The 18,972-nt window shown below is 45.1% G+C and overlaps 4 protein-coding genes and 1 long non-coding RNA gene across 5 annotated transcripts in view; 2 read left to right on the top strand and 3 right to left on the bottom strand.

The window, feature by feature from the left end:
- The window catches only part of LOC141371726 (uncharacterized), a 17,025-nt gene extending 10,698 nt beyond the window's left edge, over window positions 1–6,327 (bottom strand). Inside the window, exons 1-2 of the long non-coding RNA XR_012376897.1 lie at window positions 6,249–6,327; window positions 565–709 (exon numbers count right to left, since the gene is read on the bottom strand). This is a non-coding gene — a long non-coding RNA (uncharacterized lncRNA). The remainder of the gene's footprint in view (window positions 1–564; window positions 710–6,248) is intronic.
- On the bottom strand, window positions 1,679–3,971 carry H2BC21 (H2B clustered histone 21). The gene has a single exon (XM_025858279.1). It carries the CDS (start codon window positions 3,917–3,919, stop codon window positions 3,539–3,541), a length of 381 nt encoding a protein of 126 aa, XP_025714064.1. The 5' UTR covers window positions 3,920–3,971; the 3' UTR covers window positions 1,679–3,538.
- H2AC20 (H2A clustered histone 20) lies at window positions 4,226–4,638 on the top strand. Its single transcript, XM_025858278.2, has one exon. It carries the CDS (start codon window positions 4,249–4,251, stop codon window positions 4,636–4,638), a length of 390 nt encoding a protein of 129 aa, XP_025714063.1. The 5' UTR covers window positions 4,226–4,248.
- On the bottom strand, window positions 4,797–5,222 carry H2AC21 (H2A clustered histone 21). Its single transcript, XM_025858277.2, has one exon. It carries the CDS (start codon window positions 5,187–5,189, stop codon window positions 4,797–4,799), a length of 393 nt encoding a protein of 130 aa, XP_025714062.1. The 5' UTR covers window positions 5,190–5,222.
- A 9,146-nt stretch (window positions 6,328–15,473) lies between the features above and the next one.
- Window positions 15,474–16,397, top strand: BOLA1 (bolA family member 1). The gene is made up of 2 exons (XM_025858276.1): window positions 15,474–15,583; window positions 15,913–16,397. The coding sequence occupies exon 2, from the start codon at window positions 15,916–15,918 to the stop codon at window positions 16,327–16,329; it is 414 nt and encodes a 137-aa protein (XP_025714061.1). The 5' UTR covers window positions 15,474–15,583; window positions 15,913–15,915; the 3' UTR covers window positions 16,330–16,397.
- The last annotated feature ends 2,575 nt before the right edge of the window (window positions 16,398–18,972 follow it).

Genomic DNA, 18,972 nt, shown 5'->3' with positions numbered 1-18,972 from the left:
AAAGAAAAGAAAGAAAGAAAGAAAGAAAGAAAGAAAGAAAGAAAGAAAGAAAGAAAGAAAGAAAGAAAGAAAGAAAGAAAGAAAAGAAAGAAAAGAAAGAAAGAAAAGAAAGAAAAAGAAAGAAAAGCTCTGGCCAAGCCAGAAGGAAGTGGCAGTCCCAGTCCAGACCCGAGCAGATGGGCTTAGTGGGAGGTGAGCAGACCCTTTTGCGTAGAGCAGAAAACCCACCTAACCCTATACTAACCCTATAGGGGAGCAGTAGAATATAGACCTATAGAAGGAGGGAGAGGCAGATGTTGGAAAGCTTTGAATATCAAGCTTGGTTTTTTTGTTGTTGTTGTTTTGTTTTTTAGGGGCCGGTGGAGAGGGGCAGAGGGAAAGGGAGACAGAGAGAGAATCTTAAGCAGGCTCTGCGCTGGGCGTCCTGGGCTCGATCTCACAAACCCTGACATTATGACCTGAGCAGAAATCAAGAGTCAGACGCTTAATCGATGGAGCCACCCAGGTGCCCCTGTATATCAAGCGTTTTAAAAGTATACATTGGATTGCAGTTCCATCACTTACTTCCTCAATGATCCTGGACAAGTTAACTTCTCTAAGACTCTGTTTCCTCCATCTATAAAATAAGGATCATAATATCGGAACCTACTTCCACGGTGGCTGTGAAGAAGAGATGAGGCGATGCAGGTAAAACACTCAACAGAGGGCCCTGTAAACAGTTAAGTGCTCAATAAGTAGAAGCAATTATTATTATAACAATTACTGTTATTAACCCCAACATAAGCAAATGTATACAGATGTTTGAGCAGGAGGAGGAAGTGATCAAAGAAGTTCTTTAGGAGGATTAAATTCACCATCTCTAATTAGCTCCCCTCCAGAGTTAAAATTCCAAATTCATCTCTTCCCCCTTCCCCACTCTATAACTTCCTTCCTTCCTAGTAAACACCATGCCCAGACAGAGCCTGAAACCAGTAACCAAGACTCTCTCATATTAGTGAAGGGATTCCAACTGGTAAGCAAGTTGAAATATGGCCTCTGGAGAACCAGAACCCCCCAATCCCAGCCCCAAGGATTTCAGCCACCACCACCATCACCACCATAGATTTATATACAGGGTTCATCCTAAAGAGAATAAAGCAGGTGATATTCCTTTTAATTTCAATTTTAAAGCCTACACAATTTCCCCCCAAACTCCAAGGAGGGGTCCAGGTTTTCAGAGATTGACCCTGATCTAAGAGTTTATTCTCTGGAGTCTCTGAAGAGAAGCCTCTCTGTCCCTCAGTTTCCTCATCTATAAAATGGGAGATAATAATGGTGACTATTTCATGAGGTTCTTGTGAGGACTGAATGAGTCAATATGTGTAAAGGGCCTAGACCATTGTCTGGTCCATAGTAAGTCTATAGGTGTTATACTTTTTTAAGGACTTCATTTTTTCTATCTTGTTGATAATGCTTATTTGTGGTCATGTCTTTTTAAGTGACTAGGCATTAACAGTGTCCCCATAACAAGCTACTTCAGCCCCAGTGCACCTCTTGGGTAGAAGTAAGTTTGGCCAATGGCTTATAAATATTCATCCTCCAAATCAGAGGCAACCAGCTTTTCCACAGACCCAGCAGTGGTTTTATCGAACTTCATTTAATGAGAAAATACATGGCAGTAAAAAGAATCCAGCCAAGCTTTTAAATTAACAGGTAATTTTATTAATAACAAGGGCATCTACACACATTTGAAAACACATGTAGGAAACATAAGATTAATTCAGTTTATAACAATGTCTGGAGTCCATTCGGATTCATGAAACCCTTAGGATCAACTCCAGGACCCCTTAGCCAAAAGCAGAGTTGAATAACTGATCAGACCCATCAGTGTCTTCATCAGCAAAATCAAGGCTTAGACAGAAAGAGTGAACATTTTGTAATTACTTAAAATAAAACTAAAATGCAATTGTCTGCGCATTTGAGGATACAAAGGTGGACAATGTCAGCTACATGACCAGTGAACCAATCCCTTTGCTTTTCTCAACCTCTGGGTTTTAAGGGGGTTATTTAACCTTGCCTGTCTCACAAGGTCTATCTTTTCAAGGCCTCCCGATAATCACTGAGAAGGTGAGTGTAAATTAAAAGTTCATCTCCATGGGGAACAGAGAATCAGGATGGAGATGGTGGGTGTCAGAAAAGATGAGAAAAGGATCTTTCCAGTGACCAATGCTCTGAATTTAAAGAAAATCCAAAAGAGGTTACGGTACAAGAAGCAAAAAGGGAAAACCAACCACCACCACCTCCTTTTTGGTGCACAAAAAGAATCTTAACCCGGGCCTCCTCAGAGATATTGCCCTGAAATGACCCCAGACCTACTTGGCCAAAGAGCTCCAAAAACATTTCCGTTTTCATGTCTTCACGTGTACCTAATGGAAATGAACGGCACGCATCCATCCAGGAAGCGATTAAGAAAGGGATAGCGTGGGAAAATTAATTCGATAAATTTTAATTCAGTAAGTATTTAAGTGTCCACTATGTGCCAGGCAGCCCGGCGCTGACTATATTTAGCAGAAAACCATACCAGCAAAGTCTGTTAAGGGCTTGAGGAGAAAGACCATAAATAAGAAAATAAACGAACCAACTTCTGACAGCTGCTAAGAGGAAGAGAAAATGAGACCAGGTGATAGCAGGAACGAGACGCAAATTCCTGAGTGGGACTTGGGAAGGTCTCTGAGAGGTGAATTTTGAGCCCAGCCCTAAAAGACCAGCGCCTTGCAGTGACCCAAGGCCGGGGCGTTCCAAAAAGAGAGAATTAAGTGCAAAACCGATCCACAAACCGAGAAATAATAGGGATTTCAAAGCCCCAAAGGGAGCGGCGGCAACCAGAACCTACGAATTCCGGGGCGGGCGCGTGATTTTGAATATTCATGTCGTCCAATCAGGGAAAGGCTAGGACCCGGCACCGCAGGCCCCGCCCTCAGTGCCCAGACCGCTGGTATCCACAGGAGGCCACACCGCAGGGCAGAAGTGGTGACTGGGCACCCCGGCAGCTGCCAAACGCTCGCCAAACGCTCGGGAGAATTCTTCAGGGCTCTGACGCAATGTTTCCGGCACCCGGGTTTCGTTGTCCTGGGGTCCTTTCTTAAGTGAGGATGACCGAAATTACTCATTTCGTTTTAGAACACCGATGAAACATACACCCAACAAAGTCACCAGGACACAATAGTCTGGGGACGGAAGGGGAGAAGCGATTTTCAATATCCTAATTCGGAAGGACTTGTACGAAAACTAAGCAGCACAGTTAAGGAGTTAAGACGCGCCCTAGATTAAAAAAGCAAAGCCAGTCACGCGCCAGGAATCTCACGTAGGAAAGGCTTAAAAAGCTACGTGTGCCATCTTCCATGATCTTTCACGAGTAGAGTAACTTACTTTGTGAGAGCAAGTGAGGGGAAAACAAGTGAACAAAGCTCTTTTCTGGTGATTAGGTGGGTGGCTCTGAAAAGAGCCTTTGGAGTCAAGCGGCCGGCGACTCATGCGAGCGCCGTGTCCCGGCAGGGACTCACTTGGAGCTGGTGTACTTGGTGACCGCCTTGGTGCCCTCGGACACGGCGTGCTTGGCCAACTCGCCGGGCAGCAGCAGGCGCACGGCCGTCTGGATCTCCCGGGACGTGATGGTCGAGCGCTTGTTGTAATGCGCCAGGCGGGAGGCCTCGCCGGCGATGCGCTCGAAGATGTCGTTGACGAAGGAGTTCATGATGCCCATGGCCTTGGACGAGATGCCGGTGTCGGGGTGTACCTGCTTGAGCACCTTGTACACGTAGATGGAGTAACTCTCCTTGCGGCTGCGCTTGCGCTTCTTGCCGTCCTTCTTCTGGGCTTTGGTGACAGCCTTTTTCGAGCCCTTCTTGGGCGCGGGAGCGGACTTTGCCGGTTCAGGCATTGTATAACACCTCACTCGTTAGCAAAGAAAAGAAGTGCGAGAATGGGCGGGCCTGATCCTTTTATAACCACCGTATGCAAATTAGGGCTCCAAAAGCCCTTCGTTCCCATTGGGCCTTGTAGGGACCTTGCGTTATCAGTAATAACTACGTAACAACACCTACTGTTGGCCTCATTGGCCAGTTCTGGAGCCAATTTAGGACCAATGAAAAACTCGTTCCTGACCCCACCCCTAGCAAAGCTTATAAAAGCTTTTCAATCGCTGGTTTTTTTGAATCCTGTTTTGTTGTGAGGTTCTGAGCTTTAGGTGTTTTAATCTTACCTTCAACCATGTCTGGTCGCGGAAAGCAAGGGGGCAAAGCCCGTGCCAAAGCCAAGTCGCGCTCGTCCCGCGCTGGCCTGCAGTTCCCGGTGGGCCGGGTGCATCGCCTGCTGCGCAAGGGCAACTACGCCGAGCGGGTCGGGGCCGGCGCGCCGGTGTACATGGCGGCGGTGCTGGAGTACCTGACGGCGGAAATCCTGGAGCTGGCGGGGAACGCGGCCCGAGACAACAAGAAGACGCGCATCATCCCCCGCCACCTCCAGCTGGCCATCCGCAACGACGAGGAGCTGAACAAGCTGTTGGGCAAAGTCACCATCGCTCAGGGCGGCGTTCTGCCCAACATCCAGGCCGTTCTCTTACCAAAGAAAACTGAAAGCCACAAAGCCAAAAGTAAATAAAACCCTGATAAGCCAAAGACTAAAGGCTCTTTTTAGAGCCACCCAAGTTTTCAAAAAAAGAGCTAACGCGCTATTTTCGTTATCAGCCCCTCAATTGACATTTTGGTGGCTCTTAAAAGAGCCTTTGGGGTTAGTGGGGATGGTCTCGGCCTTCCTAATTACTTGTTCTTGCCGGGCTTGTGACTCTCCGTTTTCTTGGGCAACAAGACCGCCTGAATATTGGGCAAGACGCCGCCCTGGGCAATGGTGACACCCCCAAGTAACTTATTGAGCTCTTCGTCATTTCTCACGGCTAGCTGTAAATGGCGGGGGATGATGCGCGTCTTCTTGTTGTCTCGGGCCGCGTTCCCCGCCAGCTCCAGGATTTCCGCCGTCAGGTACTCCAGCACCGCCGCCAGGTACACCGGCGCGCCGGCCCCGACCCGCTCGGCGTAGTTGCCCTTGCGCAGCAGGCGGTGCACCCGGCCCACCGGGAACTGCAGGCCAGCGCGGGACGAGCGCGACTTGGCCTTGGCGCGAGCTTTGCCTCCCTGCTTTCCGCGTCCTGACATTACGGCCAAATATGCAGTTACAGCTTCTTAATTCAAGGAGAAGGAAGTGGAAAGGATAACCAATTTGATGTAATTTATAAGAGCTACCGGGAGGGGTGAAGGGAAGTAGCCCAATCAAAGAGCCAATAGGAAAGCAGAAAGCAGCTTCTTCGTTTGCATCCTGCGCTACGAGGAAATGACGGATTTCGTAAGTACCTAACCAATCGCTGGGAGCCACATTAAAGCCCCTTATTTGCATGCCAGGATTTTTTAAAGAAAGAAGGCTTTCGGACCAAACGCTGTTTTGCATTTCGCCTTTTACTGAATGGCATATTTTGTTTCCAACTTAAGAGAAGGGCAGGGGGGGGATCTTTTTTCCCAGTTCAGAGCTAGAAGGGAAATCCTCCTAAGAAGGACCCAAAAAGCCGGCTGAGGGCCTCCAGCAGAAGCAGAGTTGCTCCCATTCAAGGGTAGGGATTCTAAAGCCCATTATTCCCTTGAGCCTTAAGTTACTCTCCAAGTCCCGCCTTTGCTGTCTCTTCACAGCCAGACTTCCAAAAGAATATGTTATTAAGGCCGCCCGCTTTCTCTGCAATTTAGTCGTGGCCTTCGGTGAGCCTTCGCCCCACCCCCAGCTGCCTACGCTCTTCGGAATCCACTGTAACCAAGGACCGGATTTAGATTTGTCTTCCTTCTCTCGACCTCCAGGAGGCATCCGATACCGCCTTGAAACTTGCTCCTTTGGCTTTCAAAATGTCCTCCGACTTTCCTCCTCGCGCTCCTTTTTTCCTCTACACGTCCCTGGATTCCCGTGTCTGTCTGGGTTTTGCCTCCTACCCAACACCCCCCTCCATCCTTCACTCTTCCCGAGGAGTCTTCCCACTTCCATGCTTTCAATTACAGACATCCAGATTTGCTCCGGGAGCTGAGACCCTGACACCAAACTGTTTGCTGGGTACTTCAACCCATTTGTCCCAGCAAAATTCTACCTATCCAAACGCGAACTTATCTATACGACCCCCCAGTCGCCTCTGTTTGCTCTCTCCCTCAATTACAACCTAAGCCAGAATCTACACTTACCTGCATCTCAACAGCATATCCGGTCACTTCCCTAACGTCTCTTCAGCCTTTTCTCCGTGCTCCTGTCTGCCTCCTCATGGCTCTCTTAGACTTCAGCAACAGCCCTGCAGACTTGTTTTCCTTCATCCTCCAATTGCCTTCTGGAGAAATCTTTCCGGAGAGTTTTGTTCCTTTCTCCTCAGCTTCCCCCCCCTGGAGTGTTCTACACCCCTCACACCATTTGCACCCTCCTGAGTATCCCATAAGGACAGGGAGTAGAATACTGTAGAGAAGGGTAGACTTAAATCCTATTCCTTGAGCCCATTTCTGATGTTCCCTCTTTCATCCTCACCTTTATTGAACTGACCTTTATCAAGTACCGGCTACCTACCAGGCAACGGGGATATAGATAGCTGAAACTAGAAAACAGAGGAAATCTAAATTCTGGAAGTTAAAATCAGCTGTCTGTAGACATTATCCCTGGTAAGAATGCTGGTATAGATTTGTGAAACAACCAAGTTCAATCAAAGGCTACGGGAGTGTTTTTTCGATAGCAGAACTCTATCAGCTATATCACTGCAGAAGATGCCTGTGTTAATAGATGTGGTCCACATAGAGCCTAAACAGGGCAATTACAGTAGGAATGTGTTGTTTCTCCAGCACTAAGAATGTATATTATATGTCTGCTAGACACAAAGGTTTGGGCTATTATAGAAGGGTCCTTGGTGTGAAAACATCAGCCTTTTCTCACAACCTGGGTGAAGTAGTTCTGAAGACTGTTTAACTTTCTTAGCTCAGATTCTGGGCTCAATTAACCACTTTCCAATTATTCTACTTCAAGCTAAAAATATGAGACTGAGAAGGGATGAGCCAGTTATGAGAAGATATATCACTAGAGGGTAATGAACTTGCATTCTAGACTATTCATAAATTTCTTGTGTGTTTTGTTAGTGGGAGTCTCTCCCCAATAAGCCAGTACACTCTGGAAGTTCTGATGGTGTCAACTTTTCAGACCTACAGGGTCTGAACCCAGACAGTGGGGACCCCACCACAACTCTGGCACCTTGAGAGTTCCTGCTTGAGGGGGCAGCTGACCTCCCCCCGTCTTTGACCTCTGATCTCTTTTTTACTTCTATCACAGTGACCCTGTGCTATTAGGAAAGGTGAAGGGCAAAGAGATTATATGATGTAGATGTGATTATTTGTATCACAGATAAGGAAAGTGAGGCTCAGAGAACTTAAAGCACTTGCTGAAGGTGACACAGCTATTTACTAAGACATGATTAGAACTCAGGTCTGCCTGGCTCAGAAATTGTGCTCTTCATCACTGCATTCACCCTGCTTCACTCACTAGATGTTGGGCTTCATGAAGCCGCTTAACTTACAGAGCCTCCCTTCCTTCCTCTATTAAAGAGAGGAAGAGAATGAGAGAAAATTAGATTTAGTATTTTAGTTTCCATCCAGCTGTAAAACCTTATTAGATAAGGCTAGATAGGCCAATATCCTACAAATTATACCAGGTTCAATTACTATCTATTGCTCCCCGGAGCTCTTTTCCCAGTGTTCTTACCAGAGCTATTAAAACATGAAATAGAGCAGGCCATCCATAAAAGTAGTACCCCATCACAAACAGGCTGGGTCTTACTTCCTTTAACAAAAAGGCAACTGGAATTTTTAATTTTTTTTAACATTTTCTTTTTTTTTTTAAGATTTTATTTATTTACTCGAGAGAGAGCGCACAAGCAGGAGAGGGAGAAGCAGGTTCCCTGCGAGCTGGGAGCCCAACGTGGGGCTCGATCCCAGGACCCTGAGATTGTGACCGGAACTGAAGGCACCCAGGCACCCCGCAACTGGGATTTTTAAACTGAGCTCCCTTCCCAGGCAATCTAGTTAACCAAACATTTATTTTGCTTTCTCGCCCCTTTCCACCCATAGTCCTCTCTCTTACCCCCTCCCCCTCCCTCATCCCTTGCTGCATACCATTCAAGCAAGGCCTTTCCACAGTTACCTGCCATTGCACATACAGTGGCCTTCGGCTAGAATGCTTCTTCCTCCTCTTGACCTGGCAGAATCCTCCTCGTCCTTCCAGTTTCAGCCCAGGTATCACCAGCTCCCTCATGAGGTCTTCCCTTCCCCCCCCCCACAGCCTCAGTGTACCCACTTCTCTGTTCAGATCCTGGTGGTAGCACTTCCCACTCTGTACTGTGCTTTCACTTTGCTCTCACTTCCTTTCTGTGACCACCTCAAGGGAGAGACTGTGTCTTTTTGAATCTGAGTCCTTAATTCCTTCTACCTGGCTCTTAATAGGGTAATTAAATGTTTTCGACTTGAATAAATGGCACTAACACTCTTAGGGAATTAGTGTCTTCTTTTCAAAAATCTTTCTCTTTACTCAACAACCACTCTCCAAATGCCGGCTACAAACAGTAGACGGCAACAGCCAAAGTGATGGAAGATATGCTAAAAGCTCTTCAATTAAACAAAAATAACATAGCCAACCATAATAGAGTTGTCAGAATAAATGAAAATAAACGTAAAGAACCTAGCATGGAGCCTGGAACCTGAGAGGGCCCAAAGCTGTATTAGGAGGCTGAAAAGCTTAATGGTTAAGAGCCCACATTCTACAGCCTGACTCTGCATTGTTTACCAGATCTGTGACCATGGGCAAATTACCTAACCTCTAAGGGTCTCTGCTTCCTCACTGGTAAAGCAAAAGTAATAACAGTAGCTACTTCATGGGGTTGTTGTAAAAATTAAAAGTTCATAAATGTAAAACATTTAGAACAGTACCTAGCACCAACATAACAGGGGCATCCCAAAAACTCTTTGAAGCAATTTGTCATTTCAAAAATAAACATTAGGTTTATCAGATGACCTAGCAATTCCACTCCTGGATATACAGCAAACAGAAGTGAAGGTTTGCATGCAATAAAAAGCATGTACCAGAATGTGGTATATTCATATCCTGCCATACCACACAATGAAATGAGCAAATTGCTGCCACGCACATGGATGAATCTCACAATGTTGAGTGAAAAAATGCAAACACAAATGAATTCATGCTACGTGATTCTTTTTTTTTTCTAAAGATTTTATTTATTTATTCATGAAAGAGAGAGAGAGGCAGAGGGAGAAGCAGGCTCCCAAGGAGCAGGGAGCCCGATGCGGGACTCGATCCCAGGACCCTGGGATCATGACCTGAGCTGAAGGCAGGAGCTTAACCATCTGAGCCACCCAGGCACCCTACGTGATTCTTTTTATATGAAGTTTAAAAATGGGCAAAACTAATCTATGGTGATAGAAGTTAGAATAATGGTTACCTGTGGCAGGGTGGTGTTGACTTCCCTGGAGCCTTCAAGGAGCTGGAAATTTTCTGTATCTTGATGTGGATGTACTCATATGTAGAATTAAACTGCACACTTAAGATTTATAAATTCCTTATGTGTAAATTATACATCAATAAGCACAAATTAAGTTTTCCAAGAACAAATCCTGAAGTCATCATCATGTAGGGAAAATGAGTATTTTGTTGGGATGCCCAATCCTCATGTCACAGATTAGTGTTTGTTTTTTGTTTTATTTTAATTACACATGAGGTGGCCACCACCATAATCTCTTGGTGTTTAAAGCCTCTAAAAGCCTCAATCTGGCCATGACAAGCCTTCACTACATAGTAGATATCTTTATGACTATGTTTTTATTAGAAAAAAAGACACTAAACTTGCCCTATGGAGTTTGCAATTTACAAAGCTTTTGTTCGTTTTTGCAACAGAAATAATAATGTCATCAGCCCTCTCTTCATACATTAGTTCACATATCTATCCAATACATTTAATCGAACATCCAGGTATATCAACACTGACCTTGATATAACACATTTAGAACATCATGAATATAGGGGCGGAGGTGGCTCAGTCAGTGAAGCGTCTGACTCTTCATTTCTGCTCAGGTCATAATCTCAGGGTTCTGAGATCGAGCCCCAAGTCGTGCTCATGCTAGGTGTGGAGCCTGCTTAAGATTCTCTCCTTGTGCCCCTCCGCCCCACTCTCATGCTCTTAAGAAAAAAAATAGTAATAAAATAATTTTTAAAAAGAGCATAATGAATACAGTCCCTCTGCCCAGATCTCTCCACATGGTTAGTTCTCCCTAGTCATTCAAATCTCTGTTTCAGCCACCTCCCTAGCAAGGCCTTCTTCAACCACAGCCTCCCATCATTCCCCATCAGTTACTGGATTAGCAAGCTGCAAAGCCCTGACCAAAAATAAGTCCTATAGATTCCATCTCTTTAGCAGCATTCTGATCTATTGACTGCTCTCTAGGCCATCTGCCTTCACTCAGATTATCTTTCACGAGATTATTGCCAACGGCTTTTCTACGCTTCCTGTTCCTCTAATACATTCTTCTGGAAAATCGGATTCTTTCTCATCATATGTTCTCTCCCAATGTGATTCCACCACCCTTACCCACTTTCCCACCCACCTATCCAAGATAATCTCATTCCATCTTCAATAACCCCTGCTTCAGATACACTTCTCAGATGCTAAAATTAGTAGACAAAAACTTAATGAGAAACAGGATAATACATAGATTCAAAGTATCACCCTCAATTACAAATGGAAAAAGAATAATTTTACAATGGTGAAACCTGAAGGATAGCACTTTACTAAATGACCAGAATTATCACCAGCAATGAGACATATCAAGTTATATGCCCACTTGTATGGTTCGTTGAAAAGGACTCAATATCACTTCTGCAGTATTCCTGCCAAAAATGCGTATCCTATTTCTGAATCGTGGAGAAATACTTAGAAAAACCCAAATTGAGGGACATTACAAAATAAATGGTCAAAGTTGTAAGAGACAAAGACTAAGGAACTATTCCTGATTAACAGAGACCAAAGAGGGCACCTGGGGGGCTCAGTTGTTAAGCACCTGCCTTTGTCTCAGGTCATGATCTCACAGTCCTGGGATCGAGTTCCACGTTGGGCTCCCTGCTCAGTGGGGAGTCTGCTTCTTCTATCGCTCCCCCCTCCCATTCTGTTTCATTCTCTCTTTCTCTCTCTCAGATAAATAAATAAAATCTTAAAAAAAGAAAAAGCAGAGGCCAAAGAGACATAACAACTTGAATAACACAAATGTTCTGAACCAGAACATTTTTTTTTCATTTTATACAAAAGAGACGCCAGTGGGGAAATTAACAAATTTTGAGTAAGAACTGTATATTAGATAATAGTACTGTATCAATGTCAATTTCCAGAGTTTGACAATTGTGGTTATTTGAGAAATGTCTTTTTTTTTTTTGAAACTAAATAGACATTAGTAAATATAAGAGTTCTTCAGAGAGGGTCTGTTGCCTGGGTGGCTCAGTTGGTTAAGTGTCTGAATCTTGATTTCAGCTCAGGTCATGATCTCAGGGTTGTGAGACTGAGCCCCGCAACAGGCTCTGCACTGGGCATGGAGCCTGCTTAAGATTCTCTCTCCCTCTCTCCCCCACTTAAAAAAAAAAAAAAAAAAAGGAGTTCTCCAAAGAAAGACTCATAGGATATACAGGGAGAGTGAGAGAAGGATCTATTATAAGGAATTGGCTCACATGATTGTGGAGGCTGACAAGTCCCAAGATCTGCCAGGTGAGTCAGCAAGGTGGAAACCGGGAAAGCTGATGAAGACCTGCAAACAAAGAGAACCAATGCTACCGTTCCAGTCCGAGGGCCAGCAGGTGGGGACCCAGGAAGAGTTGGTGAGTCGGTGTTTCAGTCTGAGTCCAAAGGCAGGGAAAAAGCTAATGTCCCAGGTCAAAGGCACACAGGCAGGAAAGAACTCTCTTTCTTGAGGAGGACCAGCCTTTTTGTTCTATTCAGGCCTTTGACTGACTGATGAGGCCCACCCACATCAAGAAAGGCAATCTACTTTGCCAATTTAAATGTTAATCTCATCCCAAAACACCCTTACAAAAAAAAAAAAAAAAAAAAACAGAATAATGTTTGACCAAATATCTGGGTGCACCCAATAGCCCAATCAAATTAACCACTACAGCTGCTTAGAGGTAAATGGGGCTTTATCTCTGAAACTTATTCTCAGAGGGGTCAGAAAAAAGTTATGTGTAGATAGAGACATAGAAATAAAGCAAACATGATGAAATGTTAACATCTGGATAATCTGCGTATCAGGATGAGGGCTTACGTATTGGAAAAACTCAATTTTTCACCTGTGTCGGGGAATACCTCAGTTCAGTCTGTCTCCTGTGGGTTTCTTCCCTATGAGTCTCTTTTACTAGTCACATAAAACACTTCACTTCCAAATGTGTGGTTTTCCCCCCACACCAAATAGTTTTCTGCAACACCAGCTGGGTGGCCTACAATTTAATTCAGTTCTGACACCATCTACCCAGAGACAGCATCACATCCCACAGGTCACAGGGCTCTGTCCCACAAGACTGCCACCCACCCACCCACCCACCCACACACACACATACTTCAGACACCAGCTGCAAGCCCAGGTTGGTTGTCACCAGTGCTCCTGACCAACTGACTATAAATTAGGGTTCCAATGACCCCCTCCTTTGGGTTCTATTAATTTGCTAGAGCTGCTCACAGATCTCAAGGAAACATTTTACTTAAATGTTTACCAGTTTATTATAAAAGGATATGACAGAGGATACAGATGAACACCCAGATGGAAGAGCAAGGGTGAGGTATGTGGGAGGGGCCTCTCCAGCACGCCACTCTCCTAGTACCTCCACATGCTTGCCAACCAGAAGCTCCCCAAACTCCATACTTCTGGGATCTTACGGAAACTTCATCACATAGGCATGATGGATCATTAACTTCATTTTCAGCCCCTCACCCTTCTCGAGAGAACAGGGGCAGGACTGGAAATTCCAAGCTTCTAATCATGGCTTGGTCTTTCTGGTGACCAGCCCTCATGCAGGAGCCTCCCCGCCCCCCCCAGACTTGCCTTATTAGAACAAAAGACACTCCTATCACCCATGAAATTGCAAGGGTTGCGGGAGCACTGTGTCAGCAACTGGGGTCAAAGACCAATATCAGAACAAGAGATGCTTCCAGTGTTCTTATAACTTAGGATCTTACAAGGTTTTTAGGAGTTCTATGCCGGGAACCTGGGCCAGAGACCAATATGTATTTCTGTTATCTCACGGGGATATATAGGAATTATTTGTACTATTTTTAGGATTTCTATAACTCAAAGTATTTCAGAAGAAAAAGTTAGTAATAAAATACACACGCACATAGAACCATATATCCAACTCGATATCTCTTCTAAGATACTGTAAAGACACTTCAGACTCGAGCCCCAAACTGAATGGGGCACCTAATCTTCCCCTTCACCACCCTTCAAACCCGGTCTTCTTCCAGTATTCCATATCTTACAGAACAAATGCCATCCTCCCAGATGTACAAACCTGATAGTCATCCTTGACACTTCCCCACCCATAACTAACCTATCACCACATCCTGTGGATTTTACCCTCCTAATACATACCTTGTAGCCACCATTTCTCTCCACCTTCACCTCCACTGCCACCACCTGGGTCCCAAGTCATCATCATCTCTCACGGAGCCTGCTACAAGTAACCTCCCATCCGGCCTCCCTGCTTTCACTCATACCTCCCTGACAATTCACACTGCAGCCAGCCATCTTTGCAAACTACAGATTTAAAGACAGCTTAATGCAATGCGTGATCCTTGACTGGCTTTCCAAAAATAAAAAGCTATAAAGGACACTAATGAGACAACTGGGGAAATTCGAGTTATCAACTGTATATGAGATAATATATGAATGTTTAATGTCTTGGGTGTGGTAATGGTATTGTGGGTATGTAAGAAAATGTCCTTGTTTTCAGAAGATATATGTTGAAGTCAATAGTGGTACAATGTAAAGATTTTTGCAACTAACTCCCAAATGATTCAGCAAAAATAACAATTATTTTATTATTGTTATATACATAAAAAGTCAAAGAGAGACAAAGCCAGTCTGGTAAAATATTGTCAGTGAATCTAGATAAAGGGTAAATAGGGTGCTAAGTTTACTAATCTTGCAACTTTTCTGAAAGTTTTAAAATTTTTTTAAAGGCTAGGGGAAAATGTCATTATGTTCAATTTCTTGAGTGAGAGAAGGATATTGTGGTTATATAGGAGAATATCCTTGCTCTTAAGAATTGATGGTGAAATGTCTCTGCTATCTGCAACTTATTTTCAGATGGTTTGACCAAAAAAAAAAGTATATAAGTGTATTTTTAAAGTATATAGGTATATACAAAGTACTTGAATATATAAGTATGTAATATACATAAATGTAAAAATAGTGAAAGGTAGATGTTGTTTTGGATTCAGTTTTTCTGCAGGTTTGACATTTTTCAAAATTAGAAGTTGAGGAAAATACTGGGGAATATATGGAGAAATGATGAAATATTAAAGATATAAAATACGAATTGAAAACTTACATATCATCTTAGAAAAAAGCTCATCCTGTTACAAGCCTGCTTAAAACCTTCACTAGCTTCCCACTGCTACCAGGATATAAAGGACCAAGCCACCTAACAAGGCCTACAAGGCCCAGTATGGTCTGGCCCCTGCCTCCTCCCAAGCAGGCTTACCTACTCACTCACTCCCGGTCACCGTCATCTCTCCCGCCACAGCTCCAGCTACACCTAACTACCCCCTAAGTAACCACTCCTCCTAAGTTCCCTCTCCTGGCCTTTGCGTGTGCAACTACCACAGCCCGACTATGAGGGACTGAGAGAGGGGCTTTCGGGCTGTCTCTTCTAAACTATTCCCCTAAAATCTCCTCTCCAAAGTTTCTCTGCGCCCCCAGGTCTGGGTGACATGATTCCTTGGCAGCCTATTCTCCGTCCCATCATAGCACTTAGCACATGGTATTGTAATTGCCTGCTTACTTGTTCATCTTCAGTGTTCTGTAACTGTAAACTTCTCGAGGACCGGGCCTGCTTTATTTCCCAGTCTCCAGGACTGGTCTGCGCGCAGTAATTATGTGTGCAGTAAATGGAATGAGCTTCCATTTTCTTGTATGTAAAATAAAGGAGTTCAGCTAGATGACAATAAAATGTATCAAGTAACAGCAGTCCCAAATGAGCGGGAATTCCTGGATTTTCTGCATCCCTCTGCTTCACGACCTAAAAGCGCCAGTCAACCCCCCAAAAAAAACAACTACAGTTCCCGTGAGCCCTCGGGGCATCACGTGACGCCTGCCCATTCTACTATCGCGTAGCCAGGACTCCATTTCCCAGCGTGCCTCAGGACGCGACGACCGCGTTTGTCCGAGACCTTCAGGAGTCGGGTCCCTGATCCCCAAGTGCGGCAGCCAAGGCTGAGCGGAAGGTAGAAAGGGCCCAGCCTGGGTTTAAAGGGGACACTGGCTCAACCATAAACCCGGAGTTGTGCATACACTGCCTTTGCAACCTCCGGCCCACTCCCTGCTAAATGTGCCTCTCGCGGGCCCTTTCCAGCCCCTCGTCGGCTCTCCGCTGCCCTCGGCGGGAGGCCAAATTCCCCCACGTCACGCAGAGGAAAGGGTTGATGCCTGGAGTCGAGGCGGGCGCCCTGCAGGAGCGGAGTGTGGTTGTAGCTGGGGGTGGGAGGCTGGTGAGACTAGGCTCTCACCAGGTGGGAGGCCCTGACCCTCTGCTCGGGCCTTGTCTCTGCGGTAGCCGATGCTGAGTGGGCACCTGGTCGGGCCCCTGTTCTCCATGGCCGGTCGCGTGTGTCTGTCCCGGAGCAGCGCAGGATTGGGGACCATCGGTCCCGTCGAGGCAGCCATTCGCATGAAGTTGGAGCAGGCCCTCAACCCCGAGGTACTGGAGCTGCGCAACGAGAGCGGCGGCCATGCAGTCCCACCAGGCAGCGAGACGCATTTCCGCGTGGCGGTGGTGAGCTCTCGCTTTGAGGGACTGAGCGCCTTACAACGGCACCGGCTGGTCCACGCTGCCCTGTCTGAGGAGCTGGCTGGGCCGGTCCACGCACTGGCCATACAGGCACGGACCCCCGCCCAGTGGAAGGAAAACCCTCAACTGGACATGAGCCCCCCTTGCCTGGGTGGGAGCAAGAAAACTCGGGGAACCCCCTGAGCCCCAAGAGAGGGAAGACCAAGATTCTAATGGGTTTGGGAATAAACTACGGGCTTTCTTCCCTTCAATACAGTCTGGTATTTGTAAGGGATAAGGACCCTTGGGTCCCATTCAGCCAGCACATACATATTCTCTGGAGTTAGCAACTCATTTCAGATCCAAGCTTACCCAAGGAAAGAGTAGAATCACTCACCACTGCCCTTGCCCTTTACTATTTAGGAAAAGCTGCCCAGGCATTTCGTGTTAAATTGTGACTAAGGAACCACCAGACCTGGTGAGTTGGAAATAATCCTGTACCTTAAAAGATAAATTATAGGAGAGACACTGCTTTGTGTTATTAATGGCCTGTTGAATCAGTGCTACAGATGTTCTTAGGAGAAGAAAGATACCTGTAGCCTAGGGTAGTCGTGAAGGGCTTCACTGGGGGGAGTGACCTAATTGGATCTTGAAAGGAAAGCACAGGCTTAAACCAGAAAGGAGAGGAAAGATGTTACGGGTAGGGGGAAGAGCTCAGCAAAGGCATAGACGCTGGACTAGACAGTGACTGATTGGACAAGACAGGAGTTACAAATACTTTTGAATTTCATACTGGGGGAATATTTGGCTATTAGCCTGTCCATTTCCAAAAGGATTTGCCTTTGTTTCTCAGAAAAATCCTTAACAAAACAAATAGAAACCAAAACACAGTAAGTAAGGCAGTGAAAAGATGATAACATGGAAAATGAGTATAGAAGGAGAAAACTTTATATAGCCCTTTTTCTTCTAAAGTCCTATTTCTGAAGGGAGCTCAAGTGATGTCTAGATACACAACGTTGATGACCTTAATGTGGCAATAGACTCTAGATACTAAAGAAATAGATGAACATATATCTTGATCATTTTGAGCTACAGTTTAGACTACACCTGGTTGGACAGTAGGAAGTCACTGAGTTTTGAGGAAGGGCATACCAAAGAGCATTTGGGGGCAGAGTGATCTGGCAGTGATGTGTAAGTGAGTTGACATACGAGATGGGAGGCACAGAGATCAAAAGGGAAGGTGGGACCCTGACCTCAGTCAAGGCCAGCTGTAGGAATGGAAAGGAAGGAGTTTTGAGAGCTACCTTGAAAAGTCAGAAAATGGCTTGATTAGAACAGAAACGTGAATGAGGGGGAGTCCCAGGTAATCCCCAGGCCGCGGTTTTCAGATTTCCTCACAGATAAGAATTCCTATGGGAACTTACTTCAAATGTGGATTCTAGGTGCCCCCTCTTCCAAAGAAAACTTCTGATTCCACAGAATGGAATCTAGAATCCATATCTTTAAAAGACACAAGAGGATTTGGAGGAAAGCTGGCTCTATTCTCAAGAAACACTCCCAAGTTTTTGTTTGTTTTGAAAATTTTATTTGAGAGAGAGCGCGCATGCGCACAAGTGGGAAGGGGGCAGAGGAAGAGGGACAAGCAGACTCCCCGCTGAGCAGGGAGCCTGGCAGCAGCATGGGGGCTCAATCTTAGGACCCCCAAGATCATGACCTGAGCCAAAGGCACTTAACTGACTGAGCCACCCAGGCGGGCCTTAAATTTTATTTTTTAAGTTCTGTTTTATTGTGGTAGTAACACTTAACCTGAGGTCTACTCTCTTAAATTTTTAAGGGTACAATGCATCATTGACTATAGGTACAGGGTCATACACATCTCTAGGGCTTATTCATCTTGCTGTGAAACTATGCTGTTTGATTAGTAACTCCCCATTTCCTTCCCTCCCCTACCCCTGGCAACCATTATTCTACTCTTTGATTCTATGAATTTGACTATTTTAGATAACTAATGGGATCATTTGGTCTTTGTGTTTCAGTAACTGGCTTATTTGACTTAATGTCCTCATGGTTCATCCATGTCATCACATACTGCATAATTTCCTTATTTTCTAGAAGCTGAATAGCATTCCATTGAATGTATAGACCACATTTTCATTATCAGCTCATCTGTGGATGGACATTTAAGTTGTTTCCACATCTTAGCTATTGTGAATAGTGCTGCATGGGAGTGCTGATATTGCCAAGATCCTCATTTCAGTTCTTTTGATAAATATCCACAAGTGAGATTGTTGGATCATATGGTAGTTATATTTTTAATTTTCTGAGGAACCTCCATACTCTTTGACATAGCAGCTGTGCCATTTTGTATTCCCACCAGTATGCAAGTGTTCCAATTTCTCCACATCTTCACCAACACCATTTAGTTCTTTTGTTTTGTTTGAGTTTGGGGGGTGGGTTGGTTTTCGGTAATAGCCATCCCGACAGGTGTGAAATGATGTCTCATTGTGGGTTTGATTTGCATTTCTTTGATGGTTAGTGCTGTTCATATATCCCTGTTAACTATTTGTATGTCTTTGGAGAAATGTTTATTCAAGACTTTAGCCCCTTTTTTAAACCAGTTACTAGTTTTTTTGCTACAGAGTTGTAGGATATTACCCCAAGTTTTCAAATCTGGGAGACTGAGAGGACCCTCCCATCTCCAGAAGTGAAAAGGTCAGGATAGGCCAAGGGAGAAAATAAATGTGGCGCGGCGTATCATTCTGGCCCTCAGTTTAGGGAGAGACGAATAGTATTTCCATCTCACCACCTTCCCCTCCCACAGGCAGAACAGAGTTGAATGCAGCTGGA

The sequence above is a fragment of the Callorhinus ursinus genome, unplaced genomic scaffold (genome assembly GCF_003265705.2).
Source record: "Callorhinus ursinus isolate GAN/ISIS: 27379988/994484 unplaced genomic scaffold, GSC_fseal_2.0 scaffold90, whole genome shotgun sequence".
In the NCBI taxonomy this organism is placed as follows: Eukaryota; Metazoa; Chordata; class Mammalia; order Carnivora; family Otariidae; genus Callorhinus; species Callorhinus ursinus.
Note: the sequence above shows the minus strand (reverse complement) of the source record. Positions and strands in the feature narration are given on the sequence as shown.

Bases quoted from the DNA above. Each gene is read 5' to 3' on its own strand.
- H2BC21 (XM_025858279.1), bottom strand. From the start codon at position 3,919: ATGCCTGAACCGGCAAAGTCCGCTCCCGCGCCCAAGAAGGGCTCGAAA.
- H2AC20 (XM_025858278.2), top strand. From the start codon at position 4,249: ATGTCTGGTCGCGGAAAGCAAGGGGGCAAAGCCCGTGCCAAAGCCAAG.
- H2AC21 (XM_025858277.2), bottom strand. From the start codon at position 5,189: ATGTCAGGACGCGGAAAGCAGGGAGGCAAAGCTCGCGCCAAGGCCAAG.
- BOLA1 (XM_025858276.1), top strand. From the start codon at position 15,916: ATGCTGAGTGGGCACCTGGTCGGGCCCCTGTTCTCCATGGCCGGTCGC.